Genomic DNA, 19,963 nt, shown 5'->3' on the forward strand with positions numbered 1-19,963 from the left:
CTTTCCCGCCGCTGAATAATCCTCACGTGCGGCGAAAGAAAGGAGCGTGAGCGTACGGTAGTGGTGAAGGTTGCACTAACAGCGTGATCATAGATTTCCTGAAAGAGGAAGCCGACAAGGTTGCCTGATTAACAGACCGCAGTGTGACAGTGTCAATGCCCTTTCTTAAGCACAGGCTGGCCCGACGACTGGTGCCGATTTAAGGAGAATAAAACACGGTTGACACGATGGAAAGTCACTCTGAGGACAGTGGGGCCATGCCCTTATTCCTCCTACATGACTGGAAACACCTGCAATCCTACGAGCAAAGAGCTGCAATGATGAGGAGTTCACGAGACAAGTGATTACGTGTTTTATTCTCAGCAATCCTTAAGTGTCCGTGGGTGACACAATTACATCCACCACACTAACATACTGGGGTTGCTGACGTATACTGTGCAAAACAATCCACAAGTTAATACACAGTTGTTATTTCCAGCAATACTATGGCGTGGCGGGCGTAGCCGTGCCAAGAGAATACATAAAAAATGAAAAAGTGACAAGCCCATTTATTTAATTCAATCTTCTGTTGAGAGATCTTTTCGCTGGACATCAGTTGATTTTGTTTAAGGGAATGGTTTGTGGCAGGCTGATTAAACACAGACTTACTCCCCCATCCCCCATATTGGCTGAAGTTGAAAGCCCAGTAAATGAAATGACTTCCACAGGATTGCACCACAAAGGAAGGGAGTGTGTCAGATGTGCATTCAGCCAGTGTTGTAGCCAACGCAAGGTCAAACGGGACATTGTGTAGACAGCTAACCGACTGACAGTCGGGACAGGAGGATGCCGTTACACCCCAAGGCACCCCCTTGCTAAATGTACAAGTGCACACAGACAGACGCACAAATTCACGATCGGTCATGCTCGGCACCGTTTGACTGTACATTTCATATGCCAAGGCTCTACTGCAATACCAGTGAAAGCCAGGAAGTTATTAACATTCACTGTTATTTTGATGATATCCATCAAATAGAACAAAAATTTGATCTGAAGGGGTGAAAAGCGACATTACTGCAAATTACTTCATATTACATGAACCAATAGTCTGTTCTACTTTGGATGGAATTACTTATTATCGATGGGACAAGAACTTTTAATGTTTGTTCAACTATTACAGTGTATAGACATTTGAAAACTAACCTAAAGTGTGAGTGTGAGTGTCTAACTGCAGATGTAATTGTTTTTCTTGCATCTACTGTAATGTTAAAACACTGCATATTTTTCTTTATGTTAAGGGGAAATTCCATTGAAATACATATGTTGTTACATTGTAAAGTGTCAGCATCATTGCAGAGTGAAAACATCGTAACCTGCAATTTCATCTACTTGTTAAAAGCTAAAACCAGCTTTCTTATTCCGTATCCTCACGTCTATCAAAGAGTTTATAATACTGATGCTCAAACCGCTTTATAATCTCAAGGATACAGTGTTGTTGAGGGTATCCACGGAGGCAATCATCACGAGCTACAGGGCTAGAGCGGGGGGGGGCTTTAATCACAAGGTTGATGGTTCGATCCCGGACTTATCTGCATGTTCAAGTGTCCTTGAGCGAGACACTGAACCCCCATGTTGCTTCACAGCAGCCCACTAATAAACTAATAAACAGCAGTGTGTCTTTTTCTTCTTTTCTTTTTTGGTATCCATAAAGGACCTTGTGATTCCCCCCCCCCCCCCCCAAAAAAAATGGGGATATATTAATAAGTGAACCGTGTCCGTAAACATTTTCGAAGATTGATTCCTTCCCGTGTTCGTTGATGTTAAAAGAAATAATTTGCAGGGATTACATAAACCATGTGATTTTATTGTCACTGTACATTCAGTGCACTGTTAGATCTGACTCACTCCAAAAAAAGCATATATTTACACATGGGTACATTAAGCATGAACACAACAAACAAAACACAAGAAAATGCCACACAATACTGCAGTGAAACCCAGCTGTTGTTGGCTTTTTGCTTCTTCTTCCCAACATTTCACATTTGTCTCCCCAGGATTGTGTGTGCATAGCTACCCCGTCCTTTTCCGAGCAGAGGCTAAGTTTACAATTAAAATGAACCAAAGCTCCCTTTTAACTTGATTCATATCTCACAATTGCTAACATATTGCTTTTGAAGGGAGTAAACCTCTTGGGTAATGACATGTCTACGGTACACACACCTAGCAGGGTCCTTTATACACCGCGGACCAGAACGGCCAGGGAGGTTCCTCCATGTTTTATGTAAATCTCGTCATCTGAGAGTGCATGGAGATAAGATAACTCTGCAAATGGAACAGCGAATAAGCAGCTTTCTCCTCCGAGGAATGTGATCCCCAATTGCAGCAGGTTCATCTACATTTTTTTTAATACCCAGTCAGTGATGTCACTTTATTTCTGTGCCACCGATTCCCAGGAGGAACCCATGGCCCGCTTCCAAACCCAGTGTAATTTTCAAAACATGAATTGAGGTATAGGGTCTAGACTACTTCACTCGCTATACGTCCTGCTGTGCTGATGACCAAAATCGATGACAACACAGAGTGTGTGTGTTTCAGCCTTGAGGGACACAGAAAGGAAAAAGAGAATGTCCCGCCTTGGACCAAACATAACAGACGCACATGACTCAATACAGTGATTTATATTATACAGCTATTCAGGTGGGCTCTAAACGTGTGTTCAAGTTGCCGATACACCATAAAAAATGAATTATACGGGCAGATTAAACAAACGATCATAGTAAGATCAATGCACAGCAGCTACAGTATAGTATGAAATATGCACAATACATTTGCGGCGTACAGCACTTTACAGTATGTCCACGTTGTTAACAAAGCACAGCTAAATGTCAGTCTGATGCTCCACAACACAAGGAGCATAGGTGGCCATATTTGCCTTGCATAGCCCAGTGATCGCTCTGTTATGAAACTATTACAGACACGCATGAAATCGCCTTTGTAAAGGTTTAGACAAACCCTCCCCACCGTCAACCGAAATAAAACGTCTCTCGTCCCCGAGGTAGAGCCAAAGCAGAAATTTAATTGCTCCATTTCTGTTGAGAATTTCAGCTTAGGAGACAATTAGAATTAATTGGATGTAGTAGAACCGTTTTAGAACTCTGAAAATAAATTAGGCATTTTTCTTTTATTTTCTTATATTAATTTGAGAAGAAGGGAAAGTTGGGAAACAATTATCTGGCACCAGTCTTCAAAGTGGAGAGTTAGGAGGTATACGTGAGGAAGAGGAGAGAAGGTGGCTTTGCATGTTTTGGTCAAGTTTTGGGCCAGAACCTGTTCAACATTTGAAATACTCTCCTTTCACAATGGTAATATAAAAAACATCAGTTTTATGGTAGTTTCATCTCTTAGTTAGGCTTCAGGGCCAGACTTCACACAGCGTCTTGCACTGACAAAGAGACTGATCTTTAATCAATGCATATATTGAGTGAACGAAAAAGATGTTTAGCTGTTATCACTGCCATCGTAGGTTTGGAGGATGTTTAAAATGAACGGACGCACAGCTGGATGATTAGCAGAGTAAAAGTACAACCATTAACAATCTACTGTAAATAACATCCATGTTCACTGGCTGGCTCAAAACGCAGTATGATCAGTTTTTCATTTTTAAGTATTTGAAGACACAACGCTTTGGTTTGCTACTGTACAGCGGCCCCTCACTTCAATCGGGGATGGATTAGCTGGTTACACAATGGGGAAGTGCATCATGGGAATTGTATTCTCTACTGTGTTGGGTTATAATTATCTGTGCATTTCATTACAGTGAATCAATAGCATCTGTCCCTGTGGGGATCTTTGCAAGTGTAGGAACTGGCCTACATCTGTAGTTACTGGTCGCTTGGCTTTGTGTTTTCTTCTCGTTTGGGCAGAAGCTAATGACCCTTTAAAACACTTAAGACACGGCTGCTTTAGAGTGTTCATAAGGGACAATGTCTGTCTCATTAAAATCCTAAGAGCAGCTGATTATTGTATTATTTTGATCTTATGACATGTTTATAGTTGTATCACATTATTCTGCTTGCATTCTTTGAATAATTTGGCAACTGGTTTACAACTGATAAAGATTGCCTGAAAAAGTCTATTATCATTTCTGTAATATACTGATTTATTACCTTACTTTGCATCAGGTTTGTGTAGAACTTAAAATACAGTGCCCGTCTGAATGATTAACACCTACTGTACATTACAGATGACACAATAATTGTCAAAGATACAGAACATAAGTGAGACGTAATCCGTGGTTTGATATATTCTGTCATTGTTGTTGAGTTTCAAGTCAGAGAGGAAATCAAGGTCAGCTCAGAAACACAAGTGTCATTATATTGTTGCACACTAACATCTAAACCTGCAGCCATCTGTTAAAAGTCTGCCATTTGAGATTGTTACTTATCAAGGAGACAAAGGGACTCAACACCCTCAGTTTAAAAGCAAAAAGGAACGTTACTTTTATTTGAACTTGCCCCCCCCCCCGATAGATCACAACAATCAAAGATAGAAAGTTTCAAAGTTGGCAAAGTCATAAAAGAGGAGAAATTACGCCCAATATAGAGCCGCAATATTTAACGTGTAGCCCACACAATATAACATCAGATTAATGGATTTGATGCGTGAGGCTAGCATGCTTTGACCAACAAGAAAAACAAGAGACTATTGTGATGAGCTGCAGCGCTATTGCTGTGAATATAGTGACACTTGTTTGAACCTACAACCTAAACAAAAAGGGATGGATATACGAGAAAAAGCAAAACCTATACAATATAATGCAATCTAATACCGCACCATCACAAACTGTGGACTCAAAAATGACCGGAGTTGAGTCAGCACCTATGTGACACAAACTGAACATTACAAAGGTAATATTTATTGCAGGGCTATCAGGTTGCATTGCAGAGCGATTTTAGATTGCATTAAACTGCATAGACGTTGCTGTTGTTGTACCTGTATTTAGATAAAATAAACCTCTAGAATTCTCAGCGCAGAATATTACTCACGCGTATTTTTTCACAGCATACAAAGTTGCGAATATATCTGTGTAACACTGAAGACAGAGAGAAGTGAGGAGTGAATTTTGTGTCTACAATAAAAAAAAAAAACACTGACTGAGACTTAATACAACACCCATTATTGCCACGTTATTCATAGATGCTTAGTGCAAACTCTTTGTGAACTATGATTCCCAGCCAACCAGTGTCCTTCTGTAAGCACCAAGTCGACTACAACCGCTGAGTTGATGAAGCTACTACGAGGTAAATATATTTACGAGGAAATCGAGAATCTCACAGACCCCTGGTCGCTTTTCTTTGATGACGAATATAAGAATATGTCTAACAATTCTCCCCCCTACCCGCCAAGTGCAATTTCACACAATATACAGAACACATATTATATGTAGACCAGTTAGAGACTATTGCTTTAACAACTGAGATTAGAAAATACGAAAGAAACAAACAAAAAGCACATAATGTGGCTATGTAGCCGTACAGTTCTTCAGGACATTTATATTAACATACTTCCATTTTGAGATGAAAATAAGATAGGAAACAAATTCACAGAAGCTTCAGGTGATATAGAGCAATGGGTCTGTGGCTATAACAAGACCTCGGTTGCCTGATTTCTGTACACAACATCTTTATATACATCATCGTGATCCCATGTCAATCAGGTTGATATTCACCCTTTTTAAAACCATTCAAGTCCCTTTTTCTTTTATGTTTATCACCATTTAAAAGTGTTAAAATGACTCAGTAGTCCAAGCTTCATCCTTTCACTGTCAATTGGCACACCACCTTTTTTTATTTTTTCATGGGCTGTCCCTCTCCTCCCATTGAGTGATGCAGCTGTCTGTCAAACATCTGGCCCAGGTGTCAAGCCTTGGCCTCCAACATCTCGAGGAATAGTTTGTGCATGGGGACTTTGCCCTGCATTTTGATGCCGTAGAAGTGCTGAACGGCCTTGGTGGCGGTCTGACGGAGCAGAGGCAGGGTCATTAGCAACTTGCCTGCCCGTCGAGGGTCCTCTGGGTGCTGGGAGCCCTCAAAGTCCTGCAGAGCCTCGTGGAGAGAATCCTGCAGCCTTTGGACGGCCTCGATGTTCTCTATATGCATGGAGTCTGGAGCAAGAAAGGTGGTGGGAAGGGATGGAAGGAAGAAGAAAAAATACTTCTATTATCCTTATTTGAAAGCTTCATATTAAATGACAAATGTATTGAATGCAAGCAAACATTTTCTATCGATCTCCAGTATGACAAAAGACCTACAACAACAAGGCGGTGTTTTGCCGCAGCATTGGCTGCCTTTAAAGTCAGTCTTTGCAAACATGCAATTTCGGAGAGAGGTTTTCTCTTGGTAGTAGTTAATGACGCTCCTTAAATAAATGCCTGTGCGTGGCCAGGGCTCTGGGGAGAGAAAGGGAGAGGTACTGTAGGTCTGTATAAATATACGGTGGGACAGGAAAAAGATTCATTTCTTCTGGAATCATGGACCACATACACCCCCCCCCCCTGCTAATGAATTCAGATGGCTGCATTACTAGGATATCGTTCAGCTGAATGATGGCGGCAGATGGCCTTCATTTCCATAAGAAAGAGCAGTTGGCCCCCTTATGTATAGGCTCTAAAATAAAACCAGTTGAGACTTATTAAAAACTGCTCTCTATGTATAAGTCCACAAGTCAGGGACAAAAAAACAGGCTTGTCCTCCAAAAGGACAAGCTGACAGAGAGCGTTTTAATGGACAAGCAGTGGTTTGCTTTCAACCAATTTCACTGCACAGATTTACATGTCATTTAGTGTCGGGTCTAATCCGCCTATGTATCATATCCACAATTCATTAACTGATTGATGCAATTGTGCACAACACAATGTGAATTCAAGTCAGTATTATAATTGAATTTGAAACGATTCATCTCGTTGTAGCTAACAGAATAAGAGAGACTCGTATCATCCTAAACACACCGCATTACTGACGGTAAACCGAACGTGGCTGCTGATTGAAGTGAATTAGATCAGCTCCGCTATGTGTCGTGAAAGTTGTGAAGGGAAGTATAAGACCGCGTCTAAACATGTAAATGAGGCAGAAAAAAGGGAAAGTACAAGGCTAATTATGTTCCTAACTGACTGATTAAGTCTCTTTTACCAGTCGCCTTCTGTGTAAATTGCGTTTCTATCTTGGGAAATTAACTAGGCTATGTGGACCGCACATGTGTTCCAGCTCTCTTCATTTGAAACCTTCATGTTAATACTGATCTGATCCTCGCTTGGCTGTGTGTGAGTGTGAAGCAGAGAGGGGGGGGAGGGGACGAAAGAACATGTTTTTTCAAACGTGTGTCAGTGTGTGTAAATGCACATGGAGAGCATTTTCATGTGTGTGTGTGCGTGTGTGTGTGTTGAAGGATGTTAGGGGCGGAATGCAAAACTAACTTTGAAGAAACAATTTCCATGTAATCCGTCAGCAGCCTGGCTTCAATCCCATCGATACTCCGCTAATTACAAAATCAATGGCCATGAATTTCCACAGCTGTCACACCCACAGGACCCCTGGAGCCGAAGCTCTCCGAGGCTGTGTTCAAACGAGCCGAAGCTGCCCTTTCGCCCTCCCTGAGCCTCCCCCTCAACCCCTGCCTTCCTCTCTCACACTTCTCCCTTACCTTTACATCCCTGTCTTTCCATCAACCCCCAACCCCCCCCCACCCCTTCCCTCCGGCTCTCCCCTTCCCATTTATCCTCCCCTCTCCCATGGAGAGTTTGTCATCAGAAGACTAAAGCTCTGGCCTCAGCATTTTTCATTTTTCAGTCAGGCAGGAGAAAAGACTCCTAACAGGCATTGATTAGTGGGGGACAGCCTGGCCTCATGAAAAGCAAACTGTCGATACGGGCGCAGCGTCTTCACATTGGAACAAACGAGGCCCGTCGCTCCCCAACGCTCATTCCACTCCACTTAACACATTTTATTGACAGCCCCTGTTTTCCGAATGAAATGCTAAATATATCTCCCTCGGCTGTGGCGCGCTGGCAGCCACTGTTATGGAGATGGAGAGAATGAGAGCGCAATGTGACAGTCTCACACACACACACACACGCACGTATGTGCACAAAGTTAAATTAGAGCTGCACACACACACTCTCACACACACAGAGAGCGTTGAATTAAACAACCGTGCTCCTGACCTTTTTGTCCCCTCTTATCAGGTCTCCTTCAGCGTGGAAGTGATCGGCTCGCCAGATAGAGACAATCACTTGCCATTTTTTGTTTTATTTCTTTGTTTTCTTTAATTGAATGCCAACTATCTCGATTTATTTAAGATTTAATAAAGAGCTCTACCTTCCTGCCAAGCTCATGCCACCAAAATAAAGGATGTTTGGCTACTGACTGCAATTTGCAATAAAAATCCAAGTTCTTGATGATACCTTTAAACATATCATTTTAAAAAATCAAGTACCGAAACTAAAAGTAATTCATGTTTAACACTTTGTTTTATAGAGTAAGTTCTATTATATTTTCCTTAAATTTCCACTTTAGCTTTAAGTGTTGAAAAATCTTAAGCATTCATCTTATTCCAGGTTTTCACTGACTCCATGTTTACACTGAGTGCGTTTCAAATCCAAGACTCCATCAAATAACAGTATTCTTGACGGCTTCCCACATTTCCCCCAAAATACATCCTGAAATATTTGGTATATTTGGAAACTTTGGTGTCTCCACTACAATGTAAAAAAAAGTTCTGTGTGTCTGGACAATGTTTGGCAGCAGCGCATCACTTCATAGTGACCAACAGTGGGTTTGAGGAGTTAACTGTACCCGAGTTGGCGAGGGCGATGGCTTTGAGCGTGACGAACTCTTCCTTCTCCATGCGCAGCTTCTTGTAGCGTCGGACCAGCGGCAGGATGGCGACGTGCAGGTCCAGCAGGCCTGAGATCCTCGCCTGCTCCTCGTCCACCACGTAGTCCTCCGCGTACACGATCTCGTCCTCACAGGGCAGCGAGCGAAACACGATGCTCAGCACCAGGATCTCCATCCAGGCGCTCTGCAGTAGACTCATCTGGTCTGCCAGCGAGAGAGTGGAAAAACCTGCAGAATTGAAAAGAAAATGTCTTCTTTTTTTGGGGAGATTTTATTTCCAGGTATTGCTGCGCTCACATTGCATAACCACAATATGAATCATGAGATAAACCCATTAACCTCAATGCACTGTGACATCTTGGTCCTCAGGATGTTTTATGGGCTGTGTATACAACCCGATATAATCCCTGGAGAAGTCCAACTTGAAACAGAGGCCGATGACTGTATGTGGTGGCTTAAGGGAGGAATATAAATCAGCCAAGTATGGAGGCCTTTGAAACATGAGCCACGGGCGCTTCAACCGTCGACTGAGAGCCCTCTGCAAGCCATCACATAAGCACATGAGACACCGCCGTAGTGAGGACAAATCCACTCTTAAACCTCACCATCTCTTATTCACGTCATGGTACAGAAGAGAATAATACATTAATTCTTCTTCAACACATGAATTCTGCTTTTTAAAATGGAGTAAATAAAAAGCGGCCTCTGTCACTTGATCAGTATTTCTGGTTTATGTCACCTTCAGGGTTCTTTCTTTATATAAAGTGAATCAATTAGTCCTGTCAATTTTCAAGAGCGAGGCAAATAAAGGCAATCTGGATTTATAATACGGCCAGAAAGGAATAAACAAGGAGTTTAGAGGATTGCATTTGTTCTCTTGGTTTTAAGCCCACAATCATACACATAATTGCAGGACTTCCCTTTAAATGCACTGCATTAGTATTATTGCAGAGAGACATAACTGTGTGGTGATGTGAAAGATTTTCAATCCAGCAAAGGTGAGACAAAACGGAAACATATTCCACCCGATAGACACCTTCTTGATCCTTTTGTCTCTTGTGTTCAACCTTCTGCACTCGAGTTAACAATCCATCCAAGATCTCGAGGTCGACCCATCAACTCTCTTCTCCAACATTCACACCCGCCACATCAAACAGACGGATATGTGAAAGGACCTCAAGCGCCACAATACCTTTCACTGCTCTATAGTGAATGGGAAGGTGATTGGGGGTATTGACCCACGGGCCTTGAACCCACCACGCTGCTTACTTAAATCTGAGGTTGTATGGAGGGGAATGGGGCAGGTTGACTTAAAAGAGGTCCTCCCGATGGTTCTTATCAAGCAAATAGAGAGACAGAGAGAAAAGAGTGCTGGGGGTGTCATTGATTAGTAGATTGTAATCAGTCCACCGAATGCGAAAGGGGGATCGATCCAAGCCTCAGATCTGACAAACAGACAGTTGATGGAGGACATCCGGTACACGTTTAGCGGGGGGGATGGAGGGACTACGGGATCACTGAATGTAGATACTGGACGCTGCATCAGGGATTCAGGAATTTACTCTGCATTCCCAAAAGGCAAGAAAAGTAATGGCTTTAATCCCATATGGTGTATTCAGAATAATGAGGGAGGACCAACAACTAAAGTGAGACAGAGTGAGTAAGAAAATTAGAGCAATGATTCAGACAAAAAGTAATGCTTATTATGAGTGTTTAATGAATCAAACCTCCTCTGAAGAAAACACTCATAAATCATTTTTATTCTATCTTTTGGGGCACCATTTATTTTGCTCAGCGTTTTATTTCTACACTTCTTTACAAATTTTGTGAAATAGGCATCACCCTCTTAAGCTGTCTCCTCCTTTTCTTTATCATTCTTTTCTTTTCCCCAGCCCCTGTGTGTTTTTTTTTCTTTCCACTCAATTTACTGAAGCGATGGAGTGACTTCCTGGCTCCCTGGGGGTCGCCCCGGAGCTTCAGGTGTGTCGCCCGGAGGTGGCTGAGTTAAGTGTGGAGGGTGATTCCCCCCTGATGAAATATCAATATTTCACCCTACTGATTTGCTGCCGTTTGACCAAACATGACACAATATTGAACAAACTAGGGAATGTCTCCGTCTCTATCTCTGCAGTTTTCTCCCCTTGTGATGGCAAAAAGCATGAACAGAGACAAAGATACCACATGCTTCCACTACAATATGCGAACTTTAATTATTATCTACTATGCTGTCCAACAAAGGCAAAGAGCAGTAAAAGACATATTAAGGAAAAACTGTAAAGTGTACGGGCTGGCAGGGAAACTAGACTATACAGGATACTTAAAAATGCAGATACTGCACTCTGCCTTTGGACGGAATTTAAATAAAAATCAATCTACCGTTTAATACATTTAATGATGTGATTTAAAAGCAACATAAACTCACCAAATTGTGTGAATTCACTCGAGAAAGAAGCTGAGATGGCAGTTACCGACACTCTGCTGAGCTAGGCTAGTCACCTCAAACTAGCTTAGATTAGCTGTGGCGACTGCCTCATGTAGTTATGTTGTTTAACAAACTGATAAACCAAACATTTTGTTCAAAACTATTTTTAGTTTGAGATAAAGCGGGCTTGGTAAATGTACCTTTAGCTAAAGCTAGCCGGTGAGAGAGCAACATACAGCTATCGTACTTTAGCTATCTAGTTAGCTGAATCTTTATGACAGAAAGTAAACATGTATTATCAAGCCAGAGTTTGTGTGCTGTGGTTTGGTTTTTAGCTCCGTTTTGTCGTCATTGAATACTTTACATGCTGTTTTTATAAATGTTATGCATTTTAATGGGATGGTGTTTTGTCCCTTACATCTATAAAATCAGAAATTCATATCGGCTACTAATTTGCAACAGCAAGTGAGCGTGTTTTTGTTGCCTAAACCTAACTAAACACAAGAGGGACTTGCAAACACCGGCCTCCAGTTTCAAAGTGCATTTTGTCTTGGTAACCCTGAAATTAGTGACGGTGAACCAAATGTACTGACTAGGACTGTAATCTGGAATTTAACCCCCCGAAATGTGACAGGCCATACTGAACCACTGTACCATATGATTTAACAGCATACCATGTGCCTATTTCTATAAAGGCATCACTCCGCAGCATACCATGGGATGTTAGTGATTGCTTGCAGAAAGGAAGAGTGCTCTGGCTTTGCAACAGTACAGTAGAGGTACAGATCAGATAAGTAATTGAATCCCTATTCAGTGCAATGAAGAGACTGAGTGGTTGGCAGTGAAGCTTGAAGCTGTCATTGAGAGCTAGGTCTAAAACAGACAGCAGTTCACTCTCTATTCATTTAGTATCATTACAGGCCTCCTAAGAGCCCTAATGGGCCTAATAAAAAGACAGAGGTAATAATGAGACTAGAGGGCCCTGTGTGAGCAGGAGGAGTAGGAGGGGGAGAGCCAGGGGAGCAAGAGAACAAGGAAGCCAGAGAGTGTGTGTGAAAGATATGATAGTAGTAAGAGTCTGTGTGTGTGTTAGTGGCAGAGAAAAGAGTAAAGAGGAAGAAAGCGATGCTGAACTGACTGAACATTAAATACCAGAGGGCGCTGAATGCTGTTGCCTGGAATATAAATCGACACGTGTTGTGTGCACTTAAATGTCTGTGTGTGCGGGTGTGTGCGTGTCAACAGCTGCACAAAAGAGTGGCCACCTCTGACCACATTACAACCGTGCTGCTGTTTCCATTTTCATGACAATCAATGGCAGCCCGGCGATGAGTTACAGCCTTCCTCTCCAACATGTTTAACTTGGGCTTCAGAACGCAGAGGAAAACCATGTCTCCCAAGAGTTTTGTTATTGAAGGAATACTTGTTTTTATTTGTTTTATTTCTAAAGCTTCTAATTTCTAGCAAACTTGTGCACGTTAAAGTAAGTTGCCGTGAGCCCGACTGTTCGTCACAAATAGTTTGTCTTCAAAATGTCAACATGTAACATATTCAGCATTGCGTGTTTCCTCCCAGGTCTCCACATCTGGATGTTGAAGGACTTTTACATTAATGGAGCGATTTGCAGTAATGACTCTTATTACCTCATCGTTAAGGCCATTTGCGCAGTGGGCTATGAGTGTAATGGTGGGAGTGGACTGTTAAACTGTAGGGACCCCTTTTGTCTTAATCGTTACTTGGTGACACTCTGACCCGGTGGCCCCGGGTAAAATGTCCCCAGAGTGTCACACATACCCCTTTAATAACTCTGTCAGGTCTGGATTTAGATCAGCATAGAAGATCAATAATTACACGTAGAAAATGTAACTGAAAAATATGCCGGTTGAATTCATTTCTGCATCTCTGCTGCTACTGTATGTTTAAAAAGAAGACTTTACTACGTGACATTGCATTATAGTTTACATTATTTTGATAAGTGAATAATCGTTTCAGCTCTTTGGTTCTTATAATGTGAGGATTTGTTTTATGTTTTACATCAGTGTACATTTAATATATTTGGGGTTTTATGCTCTAGGTGCGATAAAACAAGCAGGAAAACGTTATCTTGCACTCTGGGAAATTGTGATGGCTATTTATTTGATTGATGGAGAGACAAATGAGCAGTTAATTGATAAAGAAACTTGCTTGCTGCAGTGCAACATTGTATTCCAAAAATGTTGACTTGGCAACATGTGCAATTTTGTATATCCTATATAGTTGATTGGATCAATGGGTTGTATCTGAGTGCAACCTGCGCTCCCTTCAAACAATCTGCAGCCCAAAGTGTCTGAGAGCGATGAAAAGAAAAGAAGATCTCAGAGCATTTTGCATAACAAGTCTAATTTAAGAATTCGTCGACAAAAACCGGGGAAATCCATCAGTATTTCCCTAAATAAATCAATTTGACTGTGTAGTCTCCTTAAGTAAGTAAGAGGATTGCCTTCTTTAAGTCTGGGATTGAAATGGAATACATTGAGACAGGGGCGGATCCCCCCCCCCCCCACAGACTCTCCCACCCTACCCATTCAAATCACAGGTTTCAGCTGCTCTTTATTGATTAGATTTTAGAATATGGGACTAGCTTCTCCCTTTGGTGCAGATGAGTAGCAGATGTTAATTATCCTGTGTGAGCCTGCGTCTATGTGTGTGAGTGTCTGTGTGTGTGTGTGTGTGTGTGTGTGTGTGTGTGTGTGTGTGTGTGTGTGTGTGTGTGGGGGGGGATGTTTATGTGTGTGAAACAGTCGGTGAACTACTTCAGTAATCTCATACTGTACCGTTCCAGCAAATTAAAGTACAAATGTGGGTTAACTTTCTTACTTTACCAACAACATATCATCTATGAATCCCCTTTCATGAATAAAGTGAATGAATAATTACCACATTTTTAATTTTTTACTGAAACAACTGGTCAGATAATCCTAGTTCTATATGCCATAAATGTATTCGTCTATCAATTGTAAAAAAAAACCAAGAACAACATTTTTCTATTTTGTATTCATCTATTGATTTTTGTCGTGACGCCGGAAAAAAATATCAGTGCTTGAAATGGCTGAATCAAGAAATATAATATGATCCGAAAACGATATCCCAGACAACACAGTCATTCATTAGCAGTCATGTCTCTCTACCTGGGATATGTTTTGCCCAGCCGATGATGACCACCAGTTCGCGGTCGGCCAGGTCGCACAGCGTGGTCAGGGCCTTGATGTCTCCGTCGGGCATGGTGGGGTCAGGCATGGCATAGATCTTCTCTGGCTCCACCACCAACAGATGGGAAACGATCTTCGTCACTGAGAGACGGATGCAGAAATGGAGAGAGAAGAGAGACGTGCTGTGAGACAATTTCAGGCCAAAGCATGTACAGAAAATAATGTTGGCTGGATAATACTGGGGCACAGAAATGACAAAAAAAAAAATTCATAAAAATACATCTGCATAGTGTTAGTCTAGACTAGAAAACCCCCCAAAAAGAACAAACTGTGTGACTCACATGGCTTTTTGGCTGGAGGGGGAATGCCGAGGCCGAGGTAGGCGCTGTTCTCTGCGTCCAACCTCCGTTTGTACTTCTGTCTCCCCCCTCTCACCCGGTCCAGACGCACACCTGCAAAAAACACACATGCATGTATAAATGGTAGCTACACCCAAGACATTTTAAAGCCAATTGTATGCAGTTACATCATTTACTTTATCTGAAACTACTTACAATGATAAAAGACTATTTGCATATATTTTGCTGAGTCATAAATCTCAAAGATAAATCTCCTCACAGCAGCCCACTGCTCCTAAATGCTTAGAATGCAGGGATCAGATTTCATGTATGTATGTATGTGATGCTGGAAATAAGGATTTGCGTGTTTTTATTATTTTATCTTTAGTATGAAACTGAGGACTACTTCTGAAGTATCATATACAGCTGTGGCCAGAAATGTTTTTCGACTTTTAGTATATATTGGTCACTGGAATACCAAGTATGTTAAACCGGCCTTTCACATCATGTAGTAATTTACTCCTGTATGACTAATTATAAATGCATACATTGTAATCAATTTTTTTTCCTTTTATGAAATAGTTCAATACCTCCTTGTTGCAGATGGATGAGTGTAAGTACCTAGTTAGTATACAAACGGACATATTGGGGATTATCTTGGAAGCCACCTCAGAGGACACATCAGATGCACCACATGCTGGATTTACACCCTCGTATTAAAAGTTGTTTGAGCATTGAGAGAGAGAGAGCAAACAGAGTTTAACATGGTCAAGCGGAATTGAGTCGTGCGAGATTTCCCAGTGACTCGTAAAAATTCCTTTGATTCCCCTGGAAACAAAAGAATCCGATTAGGATGGTCTTTCAATTTCCTGACACCGACTATCCACTAACCTAATTACCCACCGTGCCCAGAGGGAGCTCATTCTTCCCAGCAAACACAGTGAGATCATTTTATGCCTGGCAGATTGAAGCTAAATCGAGAGCCCCTCTCCTAACACAGCTTTCCATTTGTACGCCTTAGAGTAATCAATAAGGCTTGCAAATAGACTTCTTGTTCCTTGAACACATGTGGATGTGGTTTTAATTAGTCAGCTAGGAACTGTGTTTGCGACAGATGGAGCTTTAGTCGCTCTTTTCACCATTACTCTTGGTTAAGGTAAATTTAAAATTATAAATTGAGCTTCAGGAAACAGTGCGCATGTACTTCAGATATTAAATCAACTCGATAGCTTCTCTCTATCTAATGACACACATAGGCCTAATAAAGGGATATGCAGTGAGTAAAGGCTCTCACAACAATGAGCTTGTGTGAGGCAGAAACTTATTAAGCAGGTGTATACCTTAAATTCAGATTCTGAACTCTAGACTTGTCAGACTAAGTGACAGCAAATTGTTGCTGCTTTTGTCCTTGACATACTACCATCCTCACATGCATGCACACAGAAGCACACACACACACACACACACACACACACACACACACACACACACACACACACACAGTTTTCCGCGCTGCAGGCTGCAGGGTCATGTGGCTGCGACAAGCGACAAGTGACCAAACAGCCGGAGTTAGAATTCCAAAATCTGCGGGGGCTGTTTGAACTGGAACATCCAACTGGCCCATAATTAATAGACACTGACAAGAATTAAGAGCTCAGCGCTAACCAGTTTCAGTTTACAGCTTAGCGGCGCTGCAAAACGGCAGAGACCCAAGGCAGGAGGGCAGACAGAATGACAGAAAGGAAGAAAAAAAAGAGGGTGAGATAATGTCGAAGAACGGGAGGGTCGGGGTATAAGACAGGACAAGCTGCTGTTTTGGGCTGAATGTATCAGTTTTCTGCAAGATCTCCGTTTTTCTGTCTCTCACTTTCCCTTCCGTCTGTCTCTTTTTTTTCTCTGCCGTTCAGCATCGGGTGTACATCTCCCTGCCTGACAGCTATGCCTGTCCCAGCCAGCGCCTGATCCAACCAGTGCGGGATTATCTCCTCCCCATGTGACACGGCACAGTACTGAGAATCTGACCACAACAAGACAGCTGGATGAGGCCCCGCGTAGAGGGGCTGGGGAGGAGGGTGGTTGTGTGAGGAATGGGAGGTGGTAGAAGTGTTGCGTGCTCGGTAAGATCATACAGTACAGTACAGTGTGCCCCTAATATAACAGACGACCTGAGACACAAAGATACTGGATGACAGTCCATCCTTGCGCAACGTGTTTGTGTGTGTGTGTGTGTATGTACATTTGTGTTGAAAGACGATGAGGCATGTTTGCATAGGAGCAATCTTTACGGCCACCTGACCCCGGCTTCCCTTTCACATTCAATATCTTTATTGACTTGTGCAACCTTAAAGCACATTCCCGATTGAAGTGGCTGTGTTTTCCGTTATGTGGCGGCCGATGTGTGCGGATTTATTTTCATTCTTTTAATGTGTTTATCATTTATTTGGATCCCTATTCTTTCCAACAACATAGTTTCCAATCTTACTTTTATGTCCATATGAAAAAAGAAGAAGCATACAGCCAGGTTTGTAGCCAGGATTTGAGGCATAATTAATTCCTACACAAACAGCAGAAATAAAGTCACTAAATTGTTGTAACTGCTTGGCCTTGTCACCTTTATTTATTCAGTTAACTGTAATTACAGTTAACTGAATACATTAAAGTGCACCTTCTCCAGCTGCCAGGAACAAAATTCTTGTCGGGAAATAATTAATCATTAAAAAACAAATGTTGGTTGTTATATCAGGATTAAATATATTGGAATTACACTACGAAATACCCACCATGTGTAAATGTTTGTTTAAATTATAGCATGTAACCCCGCACTGTTGTTAAAACCCTAAACTTTCCACAGAAATAAATGACTTGACATGACTTCTGTGACCTCAATGGCTACGAGCCTGCACACTGTAAAAACACAGAACAGATTAAACGTAAGCTAAGTTGTAAGAACTGTGATTAATGAATAATGCAACAACTAATAACCAAATAAAAAATAAATAATACAAATAATAAAAAGAGTACCGATCAAAAAGAATCACAAAGTACATGAGATTCATTCGTACGATGCAGAAGAAGCTCTACAGCAAACAGATTTCATCACACAAAAGTGCACGTGGCTCATACAGTGTGTATCAAGCCAGTGTGCTCCATGTTACGATATGAACATGTGCTTGCGCGTGTGTATGTATCTCACGCAACTATTTTCAGCCGCTCACCTGTCAGAGGCGCTTCTTTCTAGAGAATGTGTCAGAATTGGCCGGCTGGCTAACGCTGCCAAAGGGAGATTAGGAGGTCCCTAGTTTAGCTGGGAAAAATCAGAGGGATCGAGAGGCAGCGTGCGCCCCCTCCTCCACAGTCGCTCACCCTGTAGAAGGCGCAGGGACCTTGCCCTTCCAGAGCTACTTCAGAGGGCCGAGCCTGCGAGCCCGCGAGCCCGCGAAGAGCTAAAGACATTGGACAGCTTTTGTTTGATTGCAGAAGGAGAGGGAGGGCAGAGTGTGGGACGAGGGGAGAAGGAAGGGGAGGGGGGGGGGTGTATCAGGATGGCGTCCCACCTGCTCTAACCCCCAACGGGCTCACAAGACAAAGCAGGAGTTGTTCCCCCATAACCGCACACACTGGCATGGCTCTCTTTATCATGTTCTACACTTTTCATAAATCTGAGCCGGCATGTCGCGAGGGGTATTACTGTGCGTTACAGAACCGCGCTGACCACAAATGATGGCCGGGTCAATTCAGGATCCCTGGTGTGCCTGTGTAGCAGGTGTTCCCACAAATTGTTGCATGTTGGAGTGAATGAAGAGAAAAAGACATCGTGAGAGCAGAGTGCCAGCAGGAGACATGGACCCCATGTGCCTTGTCAGGGTTGTGATATACATTCCCTACTTGAATGTGTGTGCTATGAGCACCGGGGCTCAGCACTTCGCTAAATCCCCTTCTTCAGAGGAACACGTGTTGGCCTCCGTGTCTGATCTATCACCTGCCAGGCAGCGAGGACAGGCCAGTGAGGAGCCTCTGGGTGGGTGCTGACACTCAGCGGCAGTCTGCCAGCTACTCTGACACCCTAAAAAGCAGACAAGTCCCCTACATGTGCTGTTAGACAGACACCTTTGCGTTACAAGAAAAACATCAAGTGGCAAGGGGGCATTCTGTCTTTAAAGTTGAACTGCCTCGTATCCACAGACGATGAGCAATACACGCAAAATGTAATCAGTTTTTTTAATGTAAGTTGTTCAAATGAACATGGAAGGCCCCCATACAGTATAGACCTTTGCTATATCTCTGTTTTGATGATGTAATCTTAGTGTATGGATTGGTTTCTGATCTAAGCCTATTGATTGGAAAGGGACCTGACAGTCTGTGATATTGGATATGGCTCTACTAATCTTTTGTGTATGTGGCTGGAGGAAAATAAGGCTGTAACGTTATCCCGGTAGCCACGTTCGCTCAGGAAAGACTGCTGATCCCTATCTGTGGTCGGGAGAGGGCGAGACAGCGGTGTAGGTTGCCAAAATAGCCTGGCAGCTTGTATTTATTCACCACATTACAGCGGTGTCAGAAAATCCCCACAAGCAAAGAATACACCGCAGAACCACTGAGCTAACACTAAAACCGACGAGCATGGACTTCAGAAGAGGAAGAGCTTAAGTGTCTTTTATTGAAATGGTAAAAATATTCTGTCATGACATGAACTCAGTGGGCCTATGGGTTGTACACTTCTTTTTCAATAGGACCTATTTTTTTTTAAAGAATTTGTTTCAGCACTAAAACTACAAAAATCAAAAAAAAAGAAAAATCTTCCATCTCCAGCAGAAAATACCAGAACCGACTCACATCACAAAGTGAAAGAAAACGCTATTTCAGTCCAGAAAATCCTTGCATCATTTAACAGCAAACAGTAATGCTATTGGGTCATTAGCGCTGCTATTAGCTGCGGGCACTGACTCCTGGCAGTCGTGACTGACACCATACCTTCCGCGGGTCGTAATTACGTGAGAATTTTTCCATTGGACGTGTGACCTTTTATCAGCCTCAGCTGGACATTTAAGGGGTCAGTGCACGAGGCTGGTTTTCTCAAACGGACGTCACCTTCCACCCAAAGCTCATCCAGGGGCTCTGCTGAGGCGCAGCAGTAAAGCCGGATCT

General features: G+C 42.4%; 1 protein-coding gene across 1 annotated transcript in view; it reads right to left on the reverse strand.

Moving 5' to 3' along the window:
* Window positions 1-1,874: 1,874 nt before the first annotated feature.
* The window catches only part of esrrgb (estrogen-related receptor gamma b), a gene marked incomplete at its 5' end in the record, with an annotated part of 35,594 nt that continues 17,505 nt past the window's right edge, over window positions 1,875-19,963 (reverse strand). Inside the window, 4 exons of the mRNA XM_079291037.1 lie at window positions 1,875-6,142; window positions 8,829-9,098; window positions 14,460-14,621; window positions 14,822-14,932. Of these exons, the coding sequence (XP_079147163.1) occupies window positions 5,898-6,142; window positions 8,829-9,098; window positions 14,460-14,621; window positions 14,822-14,932 (788 nt within the window). The 3' untranslated portion in view covers window positions 1,875-5,897. The remainder of the gene's footprint in view (window positions 6,143-8,828; window positions 9,099-14,459; window positions 14,622-14,821; window positions 14,933-19,963) is intronic.

The sequence above is a fragment of the Melanostigma gelatinosum genome (assembly GCF_949748355.1).
Source record: "Melanostigma gelatinosum genome assembly, chromosome: 19".
Lineage (NCBI taxonomy): Eukaryota > Metazoa > Chordata > Actinopteri > Perciformes > Zoarcidae > Melanostigma > Melanostigma gelatinosum.